The 17,822-nt window shown below is 50.8% G+C and overlaps 1 protein-coding gene across 1 annotated transcript; it reads right to left on the minus strand.

Annotated features, from left to right (window-relative positions):
* Positions 1–14,101: 14,101 nt before the first annotated feature.
* LOC123927144 (caprin-1-like) lies at positions 14,102–17,360 on the minus strand. Its single transcript, XM_045981665.1, has one exon. The coding sequence runs from the start codon at positions 17,358–17,360 to the stop codon at positions 15,231–15,233; it is 2,130 nt and encodes a 709-aa protein (XP_045837621.1). The 3' UTR covers positions 14,102–15,230.
* Positions 17,361–17,822: the final 462 nt, after the last annotated feature.

Consider the following 17,822-nt stretch of genomic DNA (forward strand, 5'->3'; position numbering starts at 1 on the left):
GAAAATGGCCAAAAAAAAAAAAAATTGAAACCTATACTTGCTCACAGCTGGTAAGTGAGTTGCAGGTCCGAGTGGACCAGCGGCTGAACTCCTGCTGATCCCAGAAGACGGAGCCCCAGGTAGTTCCTGAGTCAGAAGCCCTCGCCTTGCCACATACACATCCTAGATGTTGTGAATGCCTCACAAGTATAGACCATTTCTGCACTGGGACGGGGGCTCCTGTCACAGGGTAGAAGGGCATTACTGAGGTGTTGAAATCACACCCCAAGTAGTGGGATATCCAGGGAAAGAAATCGAAGCTTACCCTGTGATATGGATGTGATATGTGATATGGATGATTTTAAGAAAATTCAGTCAAGACAAGATTTTAATTTTGTGACTTTCTCCCAGAGAGCAGAAAAGGAAGGACCACTCTCCCACATAGTTTCATGAAGCGAGTGTAAACTTAATACCAGAATTGAGCCAGAAAAGTAGAAGGAAAATCACAGGTGATCTTACCTCCGAAGAAATAAAAGTTACTAATTATAAAAACTGGTAAATTAAATCCAGCAGGGCATAAAAAGATCGTCTCTCATGACCCAGCAAAATCTACTCAGGAGTGCAAGTTTGTTTACTCATGCAACTTCCAATGTGAACAAACTGGAGAGAAACGTTATAAGATTGTCTTAGCAGAAGAAGAAAAATGCAATGCAAAGTCAGCAAACGTAGAATGACAGAACTTTCTAAACTCATAAAGGATATCTTTTTTTTTTAAGATTTTATTTATTTATTTGACAGAGAGAGAGATCACAAGTAGACAGAGAGGCAGGCAGAGAGAGAGGAGGAAGCGGGCTCCCTGCGGAGCAGAGAGCCTGATGCGGGGCTCAATCCCAGGACCCTGAGATCATGACCTGAGCCGAAGGCAGCTGCTTAATCCACTGAGCCACCCAGGCGCCCCATAAACTCATAAAGGATATCTTTTAAATCTACAGCAAACATTGTACTTAGTGACAACTCATTAGAGCCACTGCCTTTAAAATCAGGAACAAGGCAGTTATCTGCTGTTAACATATCTACTTAACAATGATTAACAAGAAAGAAGAATCCCAGCTACAAAGAAATAATTTAAAATGATGTTACTCACAGATGACATGATTATCTACATGGATGAATCCCAGAGAATCTACAATTTATTAGAAAGTAGAAACTGAATATATTGCTAGGTACAAGATAAATTTACAAGTGTCCACTGCATTTCAACACTCTAGAATGGATGGAACATGCAGTCTCATGAGCGATGACATTTCTGAACACACAAAAGATTTCTACGTGAAGAACTAGCATTGGAAATCAGTAGACAGTATTATACTCACCCAACCCTCCGAAGGATGCCATTCATTTCTATGTAGAATAAATGAAGTGAAATTATATTTCTATCCCACATCCTTTACAAAATCAGTTCCCAAAGGTTGAATGGCTTAACCGTGAACTTGCAGAAGAATTTTAGAAGCAAATCTGGCAGAGGACTTATGCGACCTTTGCTTAAGGAAGCATTTCTTAGGTGAGACACATAAAAAATCAATACACATGGAAAACAATGAGTAACCTCCCAGCACTCAGTTAGGAACCTGTGTTCACCAAAGACAGTACGAAGAAAGCTGGACAAGAGGCCAGCTGGGAGAAAAGATCTGCCACATGTAAATGTAGGAAAGAATCAGTATCAGGAGCTCATAAGTAACTTTTACACCTCAGTGAGAGAACGACAACATAACAGGAAAATGGTAAAAGACCTAAACTAAACTTTAACAACAGAAATAAAAGAAGAATGGTAAGCAAACATACGAAAGATGTTCAACCTCATTAAGAATGTTGGAAATGGAAATAAAATCACAATGGCACGGTAAAAGCCTTTTTAAAAACCTGCCTCAAACCTCTGAAAACTATTTGAGGCCGCAGGAATTCTCATACATCGCTGGTGGGAATGCCCACATCCCCAATCCCCTCAAAGGAGCACAGTGTGTTTTCCACAAATGGTGAAGCGAGCGGTCCTACGCTACACACCAGCAACTTCATGTGGCTCCAGAAACTTGGGAAGCTCTAAGCGCCTTACACCTCGGCACCAGGAACACGGGATGAGCACGTTCACAGAGGTGCCATTCCTAAAAGGAGAAAACTGGAAACAAATCAGGGTCAACCCAGAGCAGGTGCACAAATGGTGCCACATTCACAGATCGGAATCCCCTGCACAAGGGACCAGGCAGACACAGCAGCTCTGAGCAGACCGTGAACATGTGCCATGACCTCTGCAAAGAGCCATGCCACAGCTAGCTGCACATTACTGCCCCCGCGCTTTGGAAACGCACCAGGAAAGCACATTTCATGGTGAGGAAGCTCAGGCTCGCAAGGTTTAGTGGACTTGCTCCAGATCCGGGAGGCAGGGCTGGGTCTGGAACCCAACATCTGGCTCCGGAGTTGACATGGTTAGCTGGAGTCTGGGCGGGTTCTCAGCACCCGGGGGAGAAAGCCAGTTCAGAGGGCATGGTGCATGATTTTCCATTTCTCTAAAGCTCCATCAACAAGTGAAACAAAACCCTGTATTACAGGAAATGAAAAACTCTGCCTCCGAGGGGCAGGTGGGTCTGCTGGGGCGGGACCCCCAGGGGCTTCCACTGGGCAGGAAAGCTTCTAGCTTGACGTTGGGAGCTCATTTTTCTATTTCATAAAACATGTGTTTGTATTAGTATTTCATACATTGTTCAGAAACTATCTCAGAAAAAAAAACTAAAATGAAAATACAGAACACAAGAAATCAAAGGAGAAAGGCTGCCAGCCTGTCCCCTGATCTGCGTGGGCTGCAGCCCTGGAGGACAAGTGACCGAGCACCCCGGGGGAGGGCGAGGATGAGGCAGGTCCGGTATGAGGTCACGGTCAATCACGGGCAGCAGCTCCTCACCCTTCATGGGCATCAGAATCCTCCGAGGGGCTTGTTGAAACCCCACTTCTTGTCCCCACCCCACGCGTTCCTGACTCAGCAGGTCCATCCAAGAGTCCGAGTTTCTAACAGGCAGTGCTAAGGATGGTGGTCACAGGCCACACCTTGAGAACCACTGGGGGGGGGGGTCACAGGACCTCCCTTGCTCCTCATTATCTCTTATGGAAACAGCCTCCCTGTGGCCTGGGACTGAACCAGAGATGCTTCCCTCCTTCAACGTTCTCAGGCCAAGTCTCCATCCTGGGATCTTCAATGAGCAACACTTCTTCTGTCCGTGCCCATGTTCATGGATAGCACGCACCCCACACAGATGACCACACGAGCCGGGAAGTGGGGACAGGGCGGGCCCCAAGCCCCCGGGGAAGTCCTTTAGGGGGTACATCGGGGCACCTTGCCCTGATGTGGACACCACCACACGAGCTTCCCAGACACCAGGCCATGAAGCACCTGGAGCTCCAGGGGCACCACTGTCACCACGGGCCTCAAGATGGGGGGGGAGGGTCCTCAGGGAGGCCACTTGGGAGCATCAGCGGAGTTGACGGGAACAGCCCCGGGGACCCTGCCACCACGCCCTGCTGCCACAGGCTGGGTCTGCGGGAGCTTCCGCGTGGCTTCCTGTGACACGCCTCTTCGGAGGTGGAGGGTCCTGGTCAGAAGCCGGCAGAGGGAGGACAGTCCGAACCCCTTCCTTCCCAGGCCCTGCTCGTGATGGTATCTGGTCTGTGGAGTTGCTCATGGTGAAGACAGAGGGAAATGCCAGCCACGGTGACTCAGAAGTCACGGTTTGCAGGTCTGCCCTTATCCACGCCCCACAGACACTCACATGGGGGCCTCTGCTCGCTCTGCCATGCCCTGAGCCCCAGCCATACCATCCTCCAGCTCCCATAATGAGCTCCTCTGCCCTCGGGCTCCGCTTGCCCTTCATCCCCAGCTCTCTGGGCCTCAGGAGGCCCTCTGTGGCCACCCCGGCTGGGCCAGAAACCCCTGATCTACTGCCTGTGGGCCCAGGACCCAGGACCTCCTCACAGCATTTGTCAGAATCTTATCTCTGCATACGTGTGTGCGGGTGTGTGCGAGAGGAGGATCTCCGACACTTCTCCGAGACTGGAACCCCACGGGGGAGGGGCACATCTGTCACATTGGCCGGTGCAGTCCCATCACCCAGTTCAGCACTTGGCAAACACCAGACGCTCAGCGAGCTGTCTGATGAATGAATGAGTAAGTGAGATAATGAATGAGTGAGCTGGTGGCGGGGTGTGGAAATGGTCAGTTCAAGGATGCAGGTCAGACCCACTTGAGCAGTGGCTGCCTGGGACCCCAGGAAAGACTTGAGGCACAGGTGTTTCATCCTGGGAGGGGCAGAGTATTGCGGTTGGAAGGAACTGGGGCCTCACCCTCTATGAGACCACCAGAGCACACAGCCCTGTACCCCCATGAGACCACCAGAGCCCCCAGCCCTGTACCCCCTATAAGACCATGAAAGTCCCCAGCCGTGCCCCCACGAGACCACCAGAGCCCCCAGCCACTCACCCACTCACCCGGGCCACGTATCTACTGTGTGCCCAAAAGGACATGTGTTGCGAGAGGTAATTAGAGCCTCCCGCTCACAGTTTGAAAGGTGAGGAGCGAGGCCATCGGGGTCCGCCGATGGGCTAGCGGTGCGTGTTCTTTGTGTCTTCTTCCTGTGTGGCTGCTGATTGTGTCTGTGGCCAACATGACCTCCTGATCCCAGAATTGTTCCGGACACCCTGCCAACCTCAGCCCCTGCATTCCACTCTTCAGACCCAGGCTGGACCCTTCCCTCCACCTCTGCGGCCCCATCCTAGCCAGGATCCCCTTCTCTGCTGGCAGCTTTCCTTGTGCCGTCCCCAAACCTTCCCATGGCTCACGTGTCTGGCACCCCAGACGCGTCCCCATCAGGCCCTCCATGGTCTGTGCTCTGGAGCAAGCCACCCTTCTCCCTGCCTGGCTCCTTCTTGCCACTCAGAACTCAGCCCAGATGTCTCCTCCTGGGAAGGACCCCATGGACCCTGTTGGCTGAAGGACGCCCAGCAGTCCTCTGACTTGCTTCGCCAACATCTGCCTACCGGGCTCGGAGCCACCACTGCTGGTGAGACACTGACACCTGGTCTCCTCTCTACACCCTGCAGACTGTGGCCTCCGGGCAAGTGGGGCTCTGCTCCCAGGCCGTGCAGGAATCCTCCACGCCTGGCATGGTGCCTGGGTTGGGCGGGGCAGCCAGAAGCCGGGATGAACTTCCTGAGGGCAGGCACCACTGGGGACACGTCATGGTGTCCCCTCTTTACGCCCTAAGTTGCTGGCCCAGAGCACTGGGTGCTGGGTCCCTCAGCCCATGGAAGAAGGACGGAGGGAAATCCCTGTGCCTTGACCTCGCACCTGCACCATTTCCCCATCTTGGATGCTGGCTCCTGTCCTTGCGCCCTGTGCTGTGCTGGCTCGGTCACCTGCTGCTTAGCAGATGTCCTTCTGTGGGAGCAACCAGCGCTGGCCTCCTGCACACACCATCACCCGAAACCGAACCATGATGGGAGCGTTCTCCTCCTCGGAATGACAGATGCTGTGCTGATTAGAAGGACAAGGGCCAAGCAGCGTGTCTGACTCACGTGCTGTGATCATTGGGTCATGTGCACCCGCCCCTGGAAGGCCCCACATCTCCACGATGTGCACGCTGTCACCAAAGAGCCAGCTGCTTCTCTCATCTGCCTGTTTTCCCGGGCTTATAATTCTCTTTCCAACACACATTGTCACGGGAACTAAGGGATGATTTCTTCCTCTCCTCCCCGCCCCAACCCACTCATAAGGTGACGTGAGCACACGTCTTGGCAAAGGAAGGCATTCACACGCGTGGCAGGAACAACCTAGAAAGGTCTAGAAGGGTCTCCAGAGCACAGGCGAGCCCCACGCTCCACTCAGATGGAGACCCAAGTGCTCAGAGGTCTCCTGTCTCTCATTTATCAGCAGGACAAGCGACTCCTCCCTCCAGCTTCCAGGCAGAGCTTCCCATCTCAACGTTGCTGCCTCCTGAACCATCCCAAACCCTCAGACACCATCTGATGCTGCCCATGTTCCCAGAGCCTCCAGCCTGAGCCATTCAAGCAGAGCCTCTTTCCCCGGGATCTGAGATCTCCCATGACATCCCCCCAGCTCCTCCTTTGCCGAGATGGGAGCAGCCGGCCTACATTTCTCCTGGGCAGCAGGCTGGGAGCATCGGTTCACGTGCACATAGCCTGGACTGATCAGAGCCATCTTCCCAAGGTGGGCTGATACGCCTTTGATCATTCTGGCTGTTTGTCAACAGACAAGTGTGCGTGCATGTAAGTGTAGAAGCTCTCATGATCCACAGACTCATATCTGGTCTACATCCAGGCCCTAAGGAACATCTTTGGCCCTGACTTCCGAAACCTTCCCTAGATGACCTCTTTCTTCTCCAATGATTCCTGCCTTGACCTCCCTCACCATGTTCACCAATGCCCTGTTTTGCATCCCAGTGCCCTCGATCATGAACTCCTGGGTACGGCCCCCTGCCTGGCTCACGAGGAATAGGGATAAATGGTAATTATTGGGAATAAGTGGCCAACGGAAGGAGAGAGAAGCAGCCGGAGACCCTGGCCACCGCTCTCTCCAGCCCCTCCCTGCGGCCCCATGCTGGCCCCGCTGGAGTTTCTCCTGCCACCTGCAGAGCCCTGGGAAAAGTGCTAGACCCTCTACATCGATGGGTCCCCAGCTGGGGACAGTGATGGCCCCAGTGTGAGAATGCATGCAGAAGTCCTCACTCACCACTGGGCACACAGCGGATGCTCTATGGATACCATTGCTTTTTTTTTTTTTTTTTTTTTTTTTACCATTTCATTATCTTTTTTTTTTTTTTTTAACCATTTCAGCAATAACCCTCAGCAGTGTGTCTAGGCAAACAAAGACAAATTCTTCAAGCACAAACATTTGAGGAAAAAAAAATTTATACCCATTTCGGAAACAAACTTGTAGCAAGTGCATAAGCTTCTTTATTTCTAAAACACCAGGATGCTCTCCTGACAGCCCAATCATTTCCAGAACAATCCATTGGCATCTTGTTCCATAGATGCCAATGTCCTTAGGGGCTGTGAAGAACAGAGGGGATTTCCCAAATTTCCTTTTCAGTTCTTATGACTGCTGTGTGTCTGTGTCTGTGTGCGTGTCTGTGTATACTGACACATTCATGGATGGATGGTTGGCTGGCTGGCTGGATAGTTAGATGGACAGATGTATAGATGGATAATATGATGGATAGGTGGATGGTTGGATCGACAGATATGTAGATGGTTGGTTGGCTGGATGGTTGGATGGACAGATGTGTAGATGGATGGTTGGTTGGATGGATGGATGCTTGGATGGACAGATGCGTAGATGGATTGTTGGCTGGCTGGTTGGATGGTTGGATGGACAGATGTGTAGATGGATGGTAGGATGGATAGACGGATGGTTGGATGGACAGATGCGTAGATGGATGGTAGGATGGATAGATGGATGGTTGGATGGACAGATGCGTAGATGGATCGTTGGCTGGACGGATGGATGGTTGGATGGACAGATGTGTAGATGGATGGTTGGTCAGATGGATGGATGCTTGGATGGACAGATGCATAGATGGATGGTTGGCTGGCTGGCTGGATGGTTGGATGGACAGATGGGTAGATGGATGGTTGGCTGGCTGGCTGGATGGTTGGATGGACAGATGGGTAGATGGATGGTAGGATGGATGGATGGATGGTTGGATGTATAGACAGAGGTGGAAGACAGACAGATGCATACGCACACCTATAATGCCCAGAGAGATACATCAAACACTTGTGCAGACCATGTGTGTGCTCACATGCACACGTATGCGTCTATGGGCTTCTCCATCATCTTAGCTATCGGCATTCCTCAGTGTTCTCCATGGGCATGTCTCCATCAGTCTCCACGTTTCTGCTCTTGAAACAGACCAGAGGGCTGGAGTGTGAACAATGGCCCAGTGTCAGTAAAGCCCGGGCAAGGGCTCAGGGTGGGCCCTGTCATCCCCATTCTGTATGCATGTTTAATTCTGCTTCATTTTTTGGCATTTATCTTAGATCCAGAAGTCTCTGTAAGACGATGACCAAGGTGCACGCCACCACACCCCTCCATGGTCCTGCTCAAGTCCCTCCTGAGCCCCGAGGGCAAGGACAGCCCCCGGGATGGCTGACCACAGCATGCTTCCATCCACATGCACACTTCTTATGTTGGCAAAGGCAGAACCGAGTGTTGCCCCCACTGCAGCCTTTCCAAACCTTTGCTGGGGATCTCCTGACTCAGAGCTCAGTTCAGGGTCTGCAGGCCTTCAGGGAAGATGGTTCGATGTTTATTGCCTGGACATTAAAGGATTTGAGGGTCTTTGCTCAAAGAACTAAAATGTAGCATTTTCGTTGTTACTCCATGATACGGCCAGTGATTGGAGGATTTTGATTCCCAGGGTGGCTGCATCAGATGTGCTGAGTGTGAAGCCAAAACCCCAAAGCCAGCAAGAATTACATCGGCTTTGCTTTTCTTTATGAGAAAATGGCCTATAAAATGTTATCGCGCAGCTCCCAGTGTGGCCAATGATGCCTAATTAACAGGAACCCCTTAGGTACGGGAGCCAGAGGTGGGCAGCCAGCAAGTGTTCTGGCAGCCAACACCCGTCCTCACCTACGTCCAGCGCACCTGCGGCCAGCTTCACTGAGGCAAGGAGTGTGGTGTGCAAACTGGAGCGATGGGTTGAGAGAGGCCAGGAAAGCCCAGTGCCAGTGTGGAACGAAGTCATGGTGGCGAGCTGGCCTGGACCAGCCGTGCTGGCGGCCCCCACTTGTAGCCAGGCCAGAAATGAAGGTCCAGGCCAGGGCCTGTGACAGGTCACATGTGGGGCCTGGGGCCAGGAGGGTCAGAAAGCCCCCATTTCTCCTCTGAGAGGATGGGTTCTGAAGGATGGCGGTGCTAGGAAGAGGGAAGGCTGGGAACTTGAAGGACAGCTAGGTGACCCCCTACCCCCAGTCCCACAGGGCGTCCTCTCGCAAAGCATGCTCTCCCACACCCAGCACCGCCTGGAGAGCAGCCCAGGTCCTGCCGACACTGGGGCCTCAGCTGGGGGATGTGCCGGGCTCCGAAGATGTTCACCACCCCCCTGGCTTCTGCAGGCTTGCTGCTAGCGACATCCTGCCCAGCCACGACCACCCAGGCTATCCCCAGACATTGCCAAATGCCCCTGAGGGCACGGTGACCCCCAGGAGAAACCCATCATTGCATGCTCTTCCGAGTGACCGCTCTTGCCAAGAACGGTTCACTCCCCACATGGTGAAGCCGGAAAACCACGTCTTCCAGCGTGAAAATAAGCCTCTCAACAGCAGGCAGGGCTGAGGGTGTGAGATAATCATTCTTCTCTGTTGCCCTCAAAGGTTCATCACACCAGCTGAGCTCAAACACACTTTTCTTTCTCAGAGGTTCCTACCGTGGCCTGTCCCAGGGGCCCGTGCTCAGGGCCACTGTTCACAGGAAGGAACTGGGACAAATCGTCCCCCCTTGCAGGCAAATCACAGAGAAAACAAGGCGAGGAAAGAAGAGGAGAGAAAATATGGAGAAATGAGCCTGAGCAGGAGGAGGAGAGGCTGATTGCAAAGGCGTCCATGCTCACCGCTCAGGAATAAAACCCGGCTTCCTACGAAGGCCAGTCTGTGGGGCTCTCGTACATGAAGGTCAGTTCACGGTGGACAAAGGAATGTACAGGCCAGGGCTGCAGGCCTTATGCAACCTGCGATGACTTGGCTTGCCACCAGAGCGGCCCAAATTAGTTGTAAGGCAGGAGGAAATGATGGCAGCTTTGGAGAGACCCAGCGAGTCCGTGGTCCAGGCCTGGGTGCCTTCGCAGCCCCGACCTACATCCACAACCGTGAGACCCTCCCTGCTGACCAAGCTTTGCCTCCAGGGCTGGAGGAAGCAAGTCTGACATCACCTGCTGCAGAAACCGTGAGCTATCAGGACAAAGTCCGGACCTGCACCACGGTGGGCAAGATGCACTCGGACAGGTTAAGAAGCAGGGGGGCCAAGAGAGTCAGCGTTGGCAAGGAAAGGCAGTGCTCCATCCCTGAAGTGGTGGGAAAGCAAGAAAATGTAGCCAGGGCCCCGGGGGCCTCCTTCCAGCCCCAGCAGCCCAGCAGGACACAGTGAGAACAAAGTCATCTCCACGACATGTTGTGCTTGGAAGTTGGCGGAAGTTTCCAGGGTCTTCTGACCCGCGTGCCTGAGTGGAAAACAGGCCTCATTTCTTGTTCTCAGCATTTCACACATTCATAAGGTGTGAGGTTACTGGCTGAGCTATTCCAAAGAACTCAGAAGAGCAGAAAAAAGCCTCGGGCTACAGACTGCCAGGAAGAGAATGTAGCATGTGCAGAAAATAAGGAATTAATGTCTAGCATATATAAAGAGCTCCTAGGAATCAATAAAAAAGCCAAACCACCCCCCAAAATACATTCATCTATGCAGAGGTACAAATAGCCCACATAAAACACGACACTTTCAATATTATTAGTTATCAGGGAAGTAAAGATTTTAAAAATATGCTCTAATTACCAGATGGTCAGAAATTCAAAGGGCTGAAAAAAACAAGTACTGGAAAGACTGCCTAGAAGGAGCACAGTCTCAGGGGGCATTTAAATGAGTGAAGTCTGTTTTCCAAGGCAATTTATGAGTTCAGCAGGGTGTGGAAAGGCATCAGTTGTAGCGAGGGATGACAAAGGCAACAACCTACATGTCATCGATATGAGTTAAACAAACGAGCCCAACACCCAGTCTGGAGGACCTTATGCGGTTTTTCTCAAGTGAGTGCGCCTGTGCGTTCTGATAATGCATATGCTCCAAGGCACAGGAGGTTTAAAAAGCAAGTTGCAAAAATATATGTATAATCAATCCCATCTGTGCTAAAATATTGACCTCGGTTCATGTATCCACGCAAACACATGGAAAGGTGCCAAGGGGGCCGGGGGTCGATGGGACCCTCAGGATTTGTTTGACGGGACTTCTGATGGTGACTTACAGTGTGGGAGAGAGAGAGGGGATCATGGAATGTGCGGGATGTCTTACTTCCATGGGGGGCCGCGTGTTGTCATTCCGGGACGGGAGACCCTGAAAGGACACGTCCTGGGCTCTGACGCCAGCCAGGGAGGTGTCGCTGGACTCAGGCCACAAAGCGCTGATCTACACTCTTCTCAGGTCTCGTTTAACCTGTGGGTTATTTCTTTTTAAAGGAATTTTCATCACGCATTTGATGAAATGGACATGTCATTTCTAAGAATGTCCAGAATCTCCTGACAGCCCTGCTCGGCATCTGTCTGCTTCTCCGGAGTCTGAAGCACCTGCGTGTGACTCCACAGCACGGATATGTGGCCCCGTGCTCTGGGGGACGACCAGAGGCCGAGGCGGTGCAGTGTGGCTGGACAGGGCACGGTGACGGTGGCGATGGGCAGATAGGACGCCCGGGGCTCGGACTCCGCCCGTGTGTGGCCCGGCCCCTCCCGTGTCGGAAACACACATTCCTGCCATCCTGCCGTGAGGCTGCCTCATGGATGGAGGGAGCGGACACACTTACCTGCATTGGCACCTGGATCCCCTCCCCCAGCAGAGCCGCCACCACAGTGGCCATGGTGGCCAGCCGGCAGGCACAGCCCCGTCCAAGCACGGTGTCTCTTGTGGGAACATGGCCTGTGCCAGGCCCACCTCGCATGGAGCATGTTCTCTGTCCTCCTGACTCACTCCCCAGTCTCTACAGTGTTTTCTTCCATACTTATTTCCAGAAAATAAAGGACAGCAATAGGCAGGTCCCCAGTTTCACATGTCTTATGAGGACCACGGGTTTCATGGCTCGAGACAGAGCCTGTCTGGAGGCCACGTGAAGGGAGCAGCTCAGCAGAGGCCAAGGGCAGTGGTCTGGCCTGGGCTAGGGCTCTGCTGACTGTGGACAGGGAGAGGACAGTGTGTGGCTGTCTCAGGTCAGAGGTCTCCTCCCAGCGGGGCAGGCTCCCCTCCTCTCTTAGGTCATGGTCCCCAAATGGGGCTGGGCGGTGGTCAGGGCGGCTCCCAGCACTGGGGATGTCCCCCGGGACCTGGCAAGGGCCCTGTCTGCTCTGTGCGTGCTGCATCCCCTGCAAGTGCCCTGAGGGAGTGGTCCCCCTCTTTAGCACGTGCTTTATCCCGGAAGGCCTCACAGCCCAATCCAACCTGCAATGCTTTCCCCATGGAGCTGTTATGAAGGTCATTGTGTTATTCTCCAAGACAGGGCTCCCTATTCACTGTGGGACAAGAGGCTGCCCTGGAATGGGGCTCTGGAGAGCACAGTTACTTACGCACGAGCCCCCAGTGGAGGTGTCTGCACCCTGCTCTGGGCCGGCCCCCAGCCCAGCCCCCAGTCAACGCCGCGGGTCCTGGCACGGCCAGCGGAGAGCTGGGACACCACAGGAAACTGCTCCACTCAACCTCCACGCGGCCCAGAGGGATTTCTCCTCACCTACTGTGTAAATCAACTGGCTCACACCTCAAATGGGTGTTTCTTCCCTGTGATTCAATTCACAGCAAGCATTAGCCAGTGCTCAGGATGAGAACTGCCATGGTAGACCAGTATAGCCCACCCGCGGCGGGAGCCGGCCGCAGCCCTGCCCCGAGAACAGACGGGATGCGTGTGGGTTCCGTCCCTTGTCCCTGGAAACACCAACCCCGCCTCTTACCAAATAGCTCCTGGTCGGGGGCTGGCGGGGTGCTGTCTGTGGGAGCAGCAGTCTCCCCTGTACCTATCCGTGATGACAATGGCTTGTCCCTCCAGGACCCAGCCCAGTTCTGGACATTCGGTCCATGTGGAGCATGGAGGGGCACACTATCAGAGTGGGACTTTCCATGCACACAATCCTGGGTGCTGGGCCCACATAGCACAAAACAAAACCCGGGTGGGAAGACTGATAAGGTGTGGCCCTCCCTCCTCCCCGCCTCCCCATTCACCGAGGCCTGGGTGGCTAAGAAAGGACTGGGGCCAAGTCGTCCCAGGGAGGCGGAAGCAGGTGGGGCATCTCTGCTGCCCTTTCCCCCAAAACGCAGTTTGAAAACATACAGTAAAAGAAAAAAAACAGGAGTTTTTAAGATCCTATATCAATTACATTAAAAAGTCCAACTGGTTTTGTCTTTCATACCAGGGATGAGAGCAGTTACTCTCTATCACACAATCGCTTATTTTAAACCCTGGGGAGTCACCTCCAAAATGACAGGTCCTCTGTGCCTGCTGAAGCCTCTTTCCACCCTCATCCACGCCGCTCACACAGCCAGTCTCCAAGGCATTTGGAGAGACTGAGCCAGAGGACGCCACGAAGTGTGAATGGATTCTGGATGATTTAAACACAGGAAGTGAAAGAGAACAAAAATGATGTTCTCCCTGGAAGTTCGGGTTTTTTTTTTTTTTTTTTAAAGTCAAGAACTTATTTTATTTTAAAATAAACATTGAAGATATGCCCCCTTCCCCACCACCCTACAAAAAACTTTTTTATGTGGAATGTTCAACAGCCTATCCATTTTAGTAGGTTACAAAACCAGCAAAAACTCCAGTTGTCTAATAATGAATGTTTGAGAATAGTTTTGTGTCTTGTTTGTTTTTCTTTAGTAGCTGAGCACCTACTGGAAAAACTCCTTAGCTAAAGGCTAATAAAACAAAATTCAATTTCTGCACAGAAAATACCATTCACTTAGTATTAGTAGCCTTTGCTGAATAGATGGGATTAATTCTCCATGAAGTCAAGGTGGGATATGACAAGCAGCATTAAGTTCATAGGCACACAGAACTAGTGCTCAAACTGCTAGCACAAATTCCAACAGTACATAAATTACTAAACTGTCATCTCCATCAAACTTGTGACTCTCCCTATGCATCTAAGTGAAGGAATCACCACTTTGAATATAAATGCCTCCATGAGAAAAAGGTAATTCAATTAGGGTTAGACCAAAGATAAATGCAACTATAGAAATAGCTGCTGGAGATAACCATAAAATTTGAAACACTAACAGTGCATGGGGTGAACCACATAAGCTGCTAGCTGTTGAACACCAGTGTTTCAAGATACAACTTTTATAAACATGTTTTATTTGTTTTGCTTATACCATCAGAACTGAGACTACTGTCTGTCATTTCCCTAAAATAGGGAAATCAATCTAAAACACATACTGGTGCTTTGCAAAAGATAGCAATTTAAAAGGGTGGTAGCAGCAGGCATTTGCTATTTTTCTTTTGAAAACCTTCAGGCTGCAGGAAAAACATGTGACCAAGAGTGTTATGATTATCCATTAGATATTTTCATCAGTACCTATACCAATTTAGGTGACAATACAGCAAGATTCAAGGATTAGTGACAGACAATGTACATTATAAGGAATGATATATAGTACCAATCCTTACAAAAGTCATTGTCGAAGAAACTGTTAAGTGTTCAAAAAGGTATCTAAATACTTCACATTAAGTACAGAAGCGGCCATCCAGATTACATCCCGTATTTGTTGCATATTTTTCAAAAAGTGCCAATCAAAGCCTAATTTTGCATTTTGGCTTTGTCTTATACAGTATCAGCTGTTAAAAAGCAATTTACATGTGTTTTTAACCACAGTCGTTTGGCCAGAGGATGAATAGTGCTGTGTCAAAGCTGGTAGCCAGCCTTTTATATTAAGGGCCCATGCATAATTTGGTATGCATCTAACGTTCAGTGCTCCAATTTAACTGGAAAAGCTGTGAAATGCAGTTGTTCTGCCAAACCACACTCCACTCCTCCTCGAAGGGAAATATTTTAGTTTTGTCAGTTACCACTGAATAACTCTAGGGCTGATTTATAGATTTTGTCCAATGTCAAAAGTCAATCTTGCTTTTTCCAAGCCACTTCAAATAACTATGGAGATATCACCCTGTAAAGTGTATTATGTTTTACTCCTAAGCAAGGGTGAGGAATCTGAGTATCATGTGCAAGACTCAAGATGACGCTTAGGACAGAACATGCAGAATAAAAATAGTTTCCTTCCATATCCAGGTAATATGAAGCTGACAATTGTAGTCCTGTCTTTATGGGATGAAAACAGTCCCTTTACAATAAGTTTCCTGAAAGGGAGAACAAATAGATAATAACTCTTCTGGTAATATATTATGGTACACTGGCCAGTGTGTTTTTGGCGTTTAAACATAATCCTGTGAATCAGATTAATTCACTTGCTGAGTGTTCATTTGCGGCATCCCTCTGTTGGGTCTTGGGGGCCCTCCACGACCTCGTGGGGCTCCCCGTGGTCCACTCTGCTCAGATCCTCGCTTGAAATTCTGCTGATATCCATCCCGCTGATAGCCAGAGTAGTCCCGGGGAGCACTGAACTGAGATTGTGTGTAACCACTGTTTGGAGTGTTAGAGAATGAAGGGCGGTAACCATCATATCCTCCTCTGAATCCATTGGCAGGGCCCCTATATCCATTCATCAAGCCTCTAGCACCACGGGAACCACCACGAGACACACCACGACTGTTGTAATACGGCTGACTGCTACGTGGAAATCCAGTGTTCTGCTGGGGAGGCTGCTGGTGGTTACCAGTCACCTGATGAGGCTGGTCCTGGGAACCATGGTAGGTGCCAACCACTGTTTGAAGCTGTTCTTGCTGAAGGTCTGTTTGTTCTACTTGGTGAGGCTGACTAGAAAAGCTCTGGTTGTAACTGGGCTGGTACTGATTTTGCTCTTTCAAAGTTTCTGGTTCATTAACAGGAGGAACTGGGGCATTCATATTGAACACCGTTTGCATGGATTGGAATGGAGCTGCATTTACATTGATTCCACTGCTATGTAATGGTTTGCTTGTCCCAGCCTGGAACACCTGAGGCTGAGAAGCAGCCAGAAGGGAAGATGATGCTGTAGTCTGGTCTGTATTTAAGGAGATTGTTGCCTGAATCTGGTCAGTTGGTTCCTTTTGTGGTCGCTGCTCTGTAGCGTGAGAAGGCTGGTACAAGGGTTGAGGTGCTGTGTACCCTTCACTTGTGGATGAAACCAAAGGAACCTGTGTAGCTTCTGGTTGTACCGGAACTTGATTAGGCTGAGCAAGTCTAGATTCAGAATGAACCGGAGGGCAAACCAGCTGGGGCATGTCCATGTTTTGTGTCGGATTCATAGGCTGTGCAGATACAATGGCAGGATCAAGAGTCTGGTTTTCAAAATCCAGCATTGAATCCTGTATGAAATTATAGGGCCCCTGCATTTGCGCCATAAGGTCTTGGACTCGCTGTCTTCTCACAACGGGATCTGCCTGAGCCACTGGAGTCAAAGAGTGGGGCTCTGGCACTGAAGGAGATGCAGCCTGAGGTTGCTGCTGGAGTGAATTTACCACCTCAACTGTTTCGACTGTCCACTCATCTACCTGCTCCTTTTCACCACTGCTGAACTGTGTTTCTGCCATAAATTGTCTATTTACATACTCTGTTGATTCAACTTCACTTTGTTCAGTGTATTCTTCTGCTGGCTCAGGTTCAGCTTCAGCTACCTGGTCTTCAGCTGTAGGTGCTGAAGCTGCCTCTTCTTCCTCACACAGCCCATTCTGGCCGTTGTGGGTGCTGTCAAAGTAGTTTGACTGGAAAACACGCTCAACAATTTCCTTTAGAGCTTTATAGGTTGTTCCACATACAGATTTTTCCTTTCCTTCCAGCAAGTCCCATAGGTGAATGGAAGCATGTTCATACTGCTCATTCAACCTTAAGCTCATGTCCCGTTCAGGGTCTGCTAATTTGTAGAATTCATCCAACAATGACAATTCCTCTTCAGACAATATTGGCACTCCATTCAAACCTTGCTTCAGGTCAGTTCTCACCTCATCATCTCCCAATTTGTCCAAAACATACTGGAGCTCAAGTACAGTTTTTAAACGTTTTTGTTCAGCTTCTTCTCTCATAAGCTGCTCCCGACGCGCTGTCTTCTTTATTGTTTTCTGAATATCTTGACTTAATGCCATGAAACTCCTCTGTAATTCTTTCGCAAACTCCAAGTTATTTGTGACTTCCTGGTACTTAGATACGGCATCCAGCTGATCTTGATTAAGCCTTTCCCCTTTGTTCATTCGTTCCTGGTAATCATCAAGCTTGCCCTTTTTCTTCTCCAGGTTCCGAAGTTTCTTGTCGATTACCCCGAGGATCTGCTTCATGGCTTCGGTCTGGACAGCACCGGTGCCAGTTGCGGGGTGCTGGGAAGCCGGCGCAGCTGCCCCGGCCCCCGCCTCACTCCCGGAGGAACCCGACGGGGGTGGCGGTCCGGACGACTTGCTGCCGCTGCCGCTTCGGCTGTGGCTGGTGGCTGAGAGCATCTTTAGACCGTGAGAGGAGAGAAAGAAAAAGCGGGAGGAAGGAGGACAAGAGCGGCGAGTCAGGCTGCGGACGGGGCGAGACGGGGGACAAAACGCGCAGCCGGCGGGAGCCTGCGCGAGCGGGTGGGGGTGGGGGAAGGGGCTGGAAGTTCGGTTTTAAAGCTGGAGAGCGTCTGGGCAGAATTCAGTCTTCCTACATTTTGCAAAAGAGAATTATTGGCAATAACAACAGGTTTTCTGCTCTCTCCTGAGTCACTCGCTTCAAATGCAGAAATATTTACCACAATGGCGGGAAAACAGCCCAAAGGGAAGCCATCATACAAACACGGACCAGCGGTACCCGGAGGAGAGTTTTCCGTAAGCACACGCATGGGTTTCCAGATGTCTCTTTAGTCATGTGGTGGGTTATCTCGAATTACGGGATGACTACTGGTAACCCAGCCATCCTACAATGTGAACGCC

This window comes from Meles meles, chromosome 16 (assembly GCF_922984935.1).
Source record: "Meles meles chromosome 16, mMelMel3.1 paternal haplotype, whole genome shotgun sequence".
Taxonomy (NCBI): domain Eukaryota; kingdom Metazoa; phylum Chordata; class Mammalia; order Carnivora; family Mustelidae; genus Meles; species Meles meles.

What these genes read in the sequence shown, in the direction of transcription:
- LOC123927144 (XM_045981665.1), bottom strand. Translation starts at nt 17,360, where the DNA reads ATGCTCTCAGCCACCAGCCACAGCCGAAGCGGCAGCGGCAGCAAGTCG.